General features: G+C 40.9%; 1 protein-coding gene across 4 annotated transcripts in view; it reads left to right on the forward strand.

Annotated features, from left to right (window-relative positions):
- The first annotated feature begins 241 nt into the window (after positions 1–241).
- ube2j1 (ubiquitin-conjugating enzyme E2, J1) overlaps positions 242–9,901 on the forward strand; it is an 89,838-nt gene continuing 80,178 nt past the window's right edge. For 2 of the 4 annotated variants that reach the window (XM_088285449.1, XM_088285451.1), the window contains exons 1-2: positions 245–623; positions 9,173–9,246. In XM_088285449.1, the coding sequence (XP_088141575.1) occupies positions 587–623; positions 9,173–9,246 (111 nt within the window). In that variant the 5' untranslated portion in view covers positions 245–586. Of the gene's footprint in view, positions 624–9,172; positions 9,247–9,901 lie in introns of all 4 variants that reach the window. The other 2 variants (XM_088285452.1, XM_088285450.1) reach the window with 2 other exon arrangements.

Raw genomic sequence — 9,901 nt, forward strand, 5'->3', positions numbered from 1 at the left:
AGATGTTTTGTTCTCAGATGATGTACAGCTAATATTGTACAATATTTGCAAAATACGCAAGTAATTTCTTAAGTAAATCAAACTGTTAAAATATGTGTGTGTGTGTGTGAGAGAGAGTGACAATGAGTAAACGAGGGACATTAACTTGTACCCTTTATCGGCTGTCGCTTCATGGAATTCAGTTCCGATGCTTGCATTATTTCATAGGCCGATTGGCCACATTCAAAATGGCGGACATGACGACGCAGGGATTATCTAGTCAGTCTAGCTTTATGTGGTGTCTAGTATTTAGGTCTATAGGTCTATGTTACATCGTGTCAATATTGTGGGCTCCACCTACTTTACAGTTTTGTCTTTGTCGTCACCCAAACGACTTCGGATTTTTTAAAATACAGATTTAAAACTCAGTTTGAAAACAAACCATATATTGAGCATAGTTCGTTTAGGTCGGTGCCTGAGTGTATGCGAAAGGGATCGACCCGACCAGGCTTTCAGCTGAGCAAATAGCTAAATTTCGGATGACCCAAACGTTGTCGGCTGATCATTAAATAGCGAATTAATATATTAATCTTCTTTCAAGTGCTTTATGGTTATGGAGAGTAAATACAACCTCAAGAGTCCAGGTAAGTTCCATGATCACGTCCACACAGTGTGCTACTCCACTTTGAGTTCACGGTTAAAATTTCAAACAACCGGTTTGTTTGTATATTGTTCCTGAAAATTGTAGACATCAGTGAGTGAATGTGCATCTTTCATGCGACTCTGAAGTTACCTCCTTTTTTGGCCCGCTACCCGTCGTTCACTATTAATCCCGCACTATGTAGTAGGGTACTCATACCGATTGGCGCTAACTCCTTACTAATCGTCGTTTATCACGTGACCACCGTACTCGTCTTGGTAGAGCGTCTGCTTAACGTCTCCGACTATTTATTGAGAATGAAAATGTCCAAAGGCCTTATTTTCGGCAGCAGTTGTCGGCCCGATGACGTCAATTCTGGCGCGACTCGACTGCAAGCAAAAAAACAATCGTAGGCTTGGGCCGTCGACGTATTCAAAGGGTCCTATTCATGTGGCCTCCGAACATTGACCGTGGCCAATTTGGACAGGCCAAATGTTAAGTTTGACACCTCATGTGGTCGAGTTGCGGTCGAGTAAATAAAGTTGTGTTGTATTGTATTGTATTGTATTACAGTGAACCCTCGGTTCTCGCGGTTAATGGGGACCAAGACCACCCGCAAAAACTGAAAAAACGCGAAGTAGCGGCGCACCTTCAAAAATGCTTAAAAAAATATACAATATATATAATAAATATAAATAAATAAATATATATATATATATATATATATATATATATATATATATATATATATATATATATATATATATATACGGGTAGAGAGAGAGAGAGAGAGAGAGAGAGTGAAATTCATGTTATCACAAAAAAAACAAATTAATATTAAAACGTATTATTTTTTTATTCCCCAGCCATTCTTTTTGTATTTATTTAATTACTCCGACTTTTACCTGCTGGTACGCCATCCGGTGTGCCCTGTGAAATGAAAGGTGGCATTCTTTATTTATTTATTTATTTATTCATTTATTCATTCATAACTGACAGCCTCGCGCTCCGCTGGTGCCCGGGCGGAAGGTGCTCCAATTCGGCTTAACTGTGACGCACGCCCGCCCTCCTCCTCCGGAGCTTCCATTCGGTTAAACTTAGGGGCCGCTTGGCACCGCCCGTGCCCGGGGAAGGTGCTCCTCTACGGCTTAACTGCCACGCACGCTGGCCGGAGCTCTGGTACGGTCCGAACCGCGCGAAACGTCGCCACCGATCGTGTCCGGGGGAACGTGCTCTTCTTCGTCCACTCTCCTCTTCGCCCACGCTCTTCTTCGGCGCACGCCAACCGTCTAACCGCTCCAGCGCCCCGTCGTGCCGCTCGGCGAAACTACAATGCCCCCGAAAATTTTTTAGACCCGCGAAGCACTGAACCCGCGAAAGGTGAACCGCGAAGTAGCGAGGGTTCACTGTATTTTTTCCATCTGGAGGATGAAATATTTAGCTAACAATAACAAATTGTTTAACACATGCATTGTCCTTCAAAATGAGACCAAAACCAAAACTTCCTCTGAAAGAGGAATAGAAAGAACGATTTTTGTTGAGATCCAGTCCAGAAGGTCCTTGCAGAAAGCCGTTGTGTAAGTACATTTAAAGGAAAGATGAACAGTAGCTTCAATATCGCATTCACAGAAAATGCAATTGTTGTAATCAATGCCAAATGTCCATCTTAGCAGCTCATTGGATGCATAAATGTTGCTTAAAAATATTAAGTAGACTTTTTTTTTTTAATTTGGGACTGATAACTTTTCTTTAGAGAATCAGACTCAGAAATCCCTTTATTGTCATTGTACACAAGTGTGCAACGAGATTAGAGGCAAGTGTGCAACGAGAGTAGATTTATGTCAGATTGTTAAAATAACTGGATAACGGAGTTCCGATTTGATCTAATTGAAAAAAGAGTATCAGTTTTGGGAAAGGCGCCACATCTTGTTTGTTTTTTCCTGAGTCAAAAGGTCATTGTTTTCAAATTGGAGAATATTCAAATCTCTCATATAAAATTGTCAATCTATGTTTTGAACCAACAATTTGATTGGTTTTATCACTCTGTAAAACTTTGCTTGTGTACAAGATAAACCATATTTGGGACAAAAGTTTGCATGAGACAGCAAGTTCCCTCTGTCATCAAGTAGTTGGGTAATTGACCAAATATTTTTTTCCTTCCAATGTCGCAAGAATAGAGACTTGCCTTTGCAGAGCACATATCTATTGTTCCATATAGGAATACTATGCGGACTAAAGTTGAAAGTGTGTAGTAACTTCCAGCACAAAAGCGCTAGTTAATGAAATGGAGACAGTTAGACTGGTAATCTTAGTCACACGTAAGGATTAACGATCATCGAGAAAGGAAGCACGTTGTGGGTGATGCCTTTTTAAAAATTACTGCCATGTTCACACACATGCATACACAGGTGTGTGTTTGATGTCCACGGACACGATGTCCTTTTTGCTATGCTAACATATTGTAACGTCTAATATGGATTAAGGAGGCATTATTCAGTGAACTAACGTTTTTTAACAACCAAAACAATGTGCGTATTCCATGTTCGACATCGAAGGAGCGATGTGTTCAGGAACAACTAGGAAATTCTACTACTCAAAGTAGCATAACACGACATGATTGCCACTAGCCCTCGTCATAATTGTAAAACACAATTGTTTTTTGTTATATACTGTTATAGTACTAACAAAAGATAATTAAAAAATAAGTTCCTCCTCACATTTAAAGATTTGTTTCCCTTTTGCATTCATTGTGTAGACCAATTTACTACTATCAAATTACCCATATTCCTGAACAAAAACAAAATGTTTCGGATAAAGGTGAAATGAAAACAAAATTAAAAACCAATACCAGCGGCAATTTTAGTTTTCTTCAGCACAGTGCTCCTGTGTTACTCCTCTGATTTCACTACCTACTATGTTTCAAAAAAATGCCAAGAAGAGGGAAATTTGGTCGTATTTCTTTTTTTTATCTATAGTTTCATTGTATTAATACAACTCTGCATTGTGGTAGTATTGGTTTCATTTTAAAATGCACTAAACAATTGCAACCAAAAACTCTGCTCAGTTTTTACCTCGTTCTTCTATCCATTTGGACCTCGACTGAATATATGGTCCTTGAGCTTTATGTTCATAAAGGCAATCCAATTAAGATTTTAAGTATACAAGTTGTATTATATTCTTTTCTGTTAGAGTTGTGCTCAGAGCTGGGAAGTACAATACGGTTGTGCAGATGATGTAGGACTATCATCTGCACGACAACTGTCAAAAAGGACTGTCATCTCTAATGTCTGATTTTATTTTTTTTTTGGGGGGGGGGTTGGAACAACAGACAAATAATATATATTTTTTGCGCTGCTTGCATTAGGGCTGCACGATATTGGAAAAAAATGACATTGCAATTTTTGGGGAGGCTGCGATGTACATTGCAATATTGAAACGAGAAAAATTTCACCAGGTGACTCAAATAGCTCTGTTTGGGAAGACTTTGCTTTGTTTATTATACAGCTCTGGGATGGCCACTTGATAGAAATACGTTGACTAATTAGCAGGGAGCGTGAGCAAGACGGTCTGTGTAGTCCCAACAATGTAGAGTATAGTATAGAGTCCTGCTTTTACGAAACAAACCAAAAGTTTCCGTCTTCTAAAAAAAAAAAAAAAAAAAAAAGAAAAGAAACCGCACGTCCTACGATGTGACTATTGCGCATGCGCACATTGCAATCGCAATCGCTATGTTCAAACCGCATATCGTGCAGGCCTAACTTGCATGCACCCATTCTTCAGCGTTTGTCAGCAGGATTTGAAAGGCGCAAAATTCAGCTGCAGGCATTTCGAATTTTGCAAAGTGAGCAGCTCATAATTTGTGGCGTCCATGTGATTCTTTAATGTAACAAACAGACAAGCATAAAGGGCATTCTTCACCATTCAGTGTAATTTGTACCAGGCTTTCAACTGATTTTCTTTGAATGAGTAGGTAAGCTTGTCCAGTGTAATTGTAAAATGATTAATTTAAAAATATTTGTTTACTTGAGAGCTTAGTGTTTGATGCCCACATGCTTCACGGTGGCATTCAACAATCTCTTGCGAACAAAGGGCCGAGTTAAGAATTTGGACTTATTCATAGCATACTGCAAAAAGGTTTGATTTTATGCATGTGTGCGGTTATAGCGAGGAACACCTTTCTTATATCAATTACTGTGCAGACGTGGCTGTGTCAAAGCAGGTTTTCTGATACTCAAAAGTGTAAAACTGTGAAAATCAGACATAAAATACAATTACAAAACGTATAACCAAATTGCACATCACATCGAGCTGTATAAACAACAAAATAAGCGTCCTAGACACCATCTTAACTATTCTCTTGCTCGTGAGTAGCAAACTACCAACAACAATGCTACGGCCAGTTTGACAATTGCAGACGGCTAATATACATCAAAACTAAATAATTCCGTTGTTACACACAAGTGAATTATACGCACCGGCGATGCAACCTTGAAATAAAAGACATTCCGATCTCTCTGGACGGCAGAGAATGTGCGTCGTTGTTGTCTGTATGCTATACTGCCGGTCGCTTCTGCATTGTAAAAAAAAAGGCACATTAGTTGCAGTTACAGTAGTTTAACCTCTAATGTCCGGGCTTTACCATCTTTTGAAGGAAACACCTGTGTTATGAGTGCAAGAGGCCATTCGTTTCTAGGTATTCGACTGTCCTTGAGCACAACTGTACTCCCTGGGGAGATGTTCGGTTGGGTAGACTGCCACTTGCGGCGTGGCTGCAGTGTAGGCAAATACTCCTTTCTCCATTTGTCCCAAAAGGTGTTTGACAGCTGTTGGACCTGGCGCCACTGACACTTGTAGAGGTCCGACACCGAGAAGTTGCCTGCTGGTGCTTGAAGGGAGGTTCCTTTCTGAGTGAGCAAGGTAGCCGGAGTTAGAATGAGTGGGTCACTCGGGTCAGCTGACACGGGAACATTGGGCCCTGCATTTATAATGGCTGATACCTCTGCCATAAAGGTGACAAGAACCTCGTGAGTGAGTTTAGTGTTCTTGAGTTGGAAAAACATAGTGTCCAATATTCTCTGTGGAAGACCGATCATCCTTTCCCACGACTCACCAAAATGGGAAGCATAAGGTGGATTAAAAGTCCATGTACAACCTTGTTCTTTCAAGTAAGCTTGTACAGCCGTATTTTCCATGTTCGAGGGGATTTTGAGTTCTTTGCATGCACTGGCAAAAGTTTGTGCCCCGATCAGAGCGAATCGTTTTTACAGGTCCTCTAATAGCCAGAAACCGTCAAAGTGCATTTACAAAACTTGCCGTGTCTAGTGACTCAACTACCTCAATGGGGACTGCTCTTGTACTTAAGCATGTGAAAATGACGGCCCACCTTTTGTTTTGGATAAGGTGTCCGCGGGTTCTCGTCAAAGAAACAAACCATGGGCCAAACACATCTATGCCCACGTTTGTGAATGGAGGGTCAGTTGAGATACGGTCTGGAGGAAGGTTCGCCATTTTCTGTGTACTTAGAGGAGTTCTGAGACGTTTGCAAGTGACACAATGGAAGATGATTGTGCTAACCTTTCTGTTGACTCCAACAATCCACCATCCTGCAGCACGAACCACTCCTTCTGTGAACAAACGACCTTGGTGACGGGTTTGTTCATGGTAGTGTCTAATGAGAAGCGTTGAAATATGATGGTGACCAGTGTTGGAATTTAGCTTTATATCAATGTTAGAATTTAACTTTAACCCAATGTAAACTCAAATTAGTAATCTGACTCCAATTTGCGACCTTACCCAACTCTCACTCATCCAACAATATGCGCGCTCGTTCTGCAATAGAAAGGTATCAGGAAGCCGGCATTTTCACGCACAAGTGGGTTTATTCCCAATACACAGATTTCTACATGGCACCTGGGTCTCGGGTCCCTCTCAATACAACTCTACACCTCTCTTGCCACCAGCGAATGTACTCTACCTCCGAGTTGCCCAGTAATGATTCATACTATACAATATGCAAATGGAACAGAGACAAAGGCATCCTGGCATGATTCTATTGGCTATGTGTATCCTGCAGTTAACTTTAGCTTGCTCTCATTGGTCTTTCTTCTCCCGCCGAATCCCGTGGCGACTCCTCCTGGTTGTGCTTTGTTCATCTCGGCTTTCCCCTCCTTCTGGTGATCCTGCAACATTCCATCCTTGCACAACCCCCGCAACCCCCATTCTGTTGCTTATGCTCCCACACACAGTTTCACCCCCACACACACTCTCAGCATTTTACAGTATCACATTTTCATACACTGGATGCAGCAACATCTAATGAACTATGTTAAGCTCAAACTCTTATATTCCTTTAATAGTCAAATGTATGAAATCCTTTAAGTGTAACCGAAGTTTAGACCATGCTAATGACAAGACCCTCAGGAGAGGAATGCAGGAAGATTGGATCACAGCTGCACCACAGGAGGTGTGAACGAGACCCCTCTGAAACAATGGACTTCCATGCCGGGATCACAAAAGTGGCTCCTAGCAGTCTACCCTTTGTTCTGTTTAGATTGACTGCCATGATTACATTATCCTTTACCAGGAATGATGATGAGGTTCTTTTCGTTTTCGTTGATGCTTGAGTTAGTAATGCGACCGCCTACTCGGAGGAGTCCATTTGTATCCAAGCAGGGATCCAAGTTCTTTAAAGGACTGGTTTTAGAAAGTTCGTCTCGTCTATGTGTACACTTGATCTCTTCAACATACATGTCCTGTTGCACTGCTTGGATGGCAACATTTTGGGCTTGATTAAGCTCAGTTAGAGTGGGTCCTGTTTTACAGTAGTGCCAGCCACGGCATTGTTTAGGCCCACGAGGGGATGAGTTGAAATTGTGACTGATGTGCAAGAGACGAGCGAGTGCACGAATGAGTGGAAAACTTTGAAAACTGTGAGAGCCAAGTTGTTTAGTGCTGGCATTGGTTTTAAGTGTGGACACTTGAGGTCTGACTTCTGCATCAGTGTTAGGATCACCAAGGTCATGAGCGTCATTAGCAGATTTTTGACTCTGGAACAGAATGTCTGGGCCAGTGAGCCAGTTAGTAAGAGGCAGTTGATACACAGTAACTGGACGAGTAGCGTAATGTACGGGGTTCTGACTACTGACTATGTAATGCCACTGGCTTGGCTGGGATGACCTGCGGATTCTGTTGACACGGTTGCTAACGTAGACTTAAAATCTATGTGTTTCATTGTGAATATAACCCAAGACAACTTTACTGTCTGAGTAAAATGTAGTGTTGACTAACTCAAGGTCAAGTTCATCTGAAATTAGACCTGCGAGCTGTACTGCTCACACAGCGGCACTAAGCTCCAATCTTGGTATGATCTGATCTGGGCGTGGTGCTAACTTTGATTTGCCCATAACAAAGCCAACATGACAGTCTCCCTCTGCGTCTGTAACTTTTAGATAGGCTACTGCTGCAATTGCCATGGTCGACGCGTCGGAGAAAACACACAGCTCATTTTTTAGAGCACTAGAAGGGGAAATGTCTGTATACACTCTTGGGATTGACAGATCAGACAACTGTTTAAGTGAGTCTTTCCAAAGTGACCAAATTTCTTCCATTTCCGGCGGCAATGGAGCATCCCAATCGCCATTTTCAACAGGAAGCTCACGGAGGATATACTTTCCCTGAATAGTGACTGGCGCTACAAAGCCTAATGGATCATAAAGGCTGTTTATTGTCGATAAAACGCCACGTCTGGTAAAGGGCTTAGTCTTATCTGATGTTCTGAAGGTAAAACAATCCCTCTTAATGTCCCAAAGAATGCCTAGACTACGCTTCAAAGTCTAAGTCTTTCAGATCTATTTCTTATATCAATGACTGCAGACGTGGCTGTGTCAAAGCAGGTTTACTGATACTCAAAAGTGTAAAACTATGAAAATCAGACATAAAATACAATTACAAAATGTATAAACAAATTGCATATCACATCGTGTTGTATAAACAACGAAATAAGCGTCCTAAACGCCATCTTAACTATTCTCTTGTTCGTGAGTAGCAAACTACAAACAACAATGCTACGGCCAGTTTGACAATTGCAGACGGCTAATGTACATCAAAACTAAATAATTCCGTTGTTACACTCAAGTGAATTATACGCACCGGCGATGCAACCTTGAAATAAAAGAAATTGCAATCTCTTAGGACGGCAGAGAATGTGTGTAGTCGTCTGTATGCTATACTGCCGGTCGCTTCCGCATTGTAAAAAAAAAAGGCATTAGTTGCAGTTACCTGCGATTTCCGCTAGAGGGCACCAAAGGCATTTCAATAATAATTCAAACAGTACAGAACACTGATACATTGAAACAAATACAACAACTTTCACTGCGTAACAGAACAGCATGTATTTATTTTTTTACCTGGTCTTGAACAAGTTCATTTTTAGCTCTCATGTCACACTTCTGGAATATGTTTTCTGATAATCAGCCAACCATATATACAATAAATTGAACATCTGCTGACCGGAACTGACATTCATATTTGTTTGTCTTTGTTTTATTGGGCCAGCTGTGAAAAGGTTGATGAAAGAGGCTGCTGAATTGAGAGATCCCACAGAGCACTACCATGCCCAGCCACTGGAAGTAAGTTTATTATGTATGGATATAGAAATTGATAATAAACTCAGTAAACACTTTTTACTTAAAATTTTATAAATACTCACCTGTGGTTGATTTATTTTATTTTTATTTATTATATATTTTTTTGTTTATTAAACTTAAGCTTAAAGTTCTAGTACGAAGTAATTTCAGAAAATGCCAAATTAAACCTATTTGTGTCAAGTAATTACACGTAATACAAACAATAAAGCATGAAAAAACATTTTTTATTTTGTATTTATAATTAAGGAGTGGCCATTTTATATTTTAAACAGCTGTTTTTTCATGGGTATGGTTTGATCTAATCACAAATACTAATAAAGGCACGTCACTGATAGGCGCCCCGCTACTCTGTGACTGTCACCGGTGCCACCCCACCCCACTGCCCGCTGCGCGTACACAAAGAGACAGAGTCGAGTGCTCGAGCACTCGAGTAGGCGAGCGGCGAGTGTTTACAATTCAAACGTCTGATGATGCTAAAGATGGAGAAGCAAAATAGAAAGTGCTCAGGGGCACAAAACCAAAAAGAAAGTGGGAGAGGGAGAAAGATTATAAATGCATGAAAACCAGCTTTTCAAAGTGGTTAAAAGACTAGGGAACTTGTGATGTGTCAGCATAGAATGTCTGCTGCTGGCCCAGA

Source organism: Idiotropiscis lumnitzeri, chromosome 21 (assembly GCF_059441095.1).
Source record: "Idiotropiscis lumnitzeri isolate Australia: NSW breed Sydney's pygmy pipehorse chromosome 21, RoL_Ilum_1.0, whole genome shotgun sequence".
NCBI lineage: Eukaryota > Metazoa > Chordata > Actinopteri > Syngnathiformes > Syngnathidae > Idiotropiscis > Idiotropiscis lumnitzeri.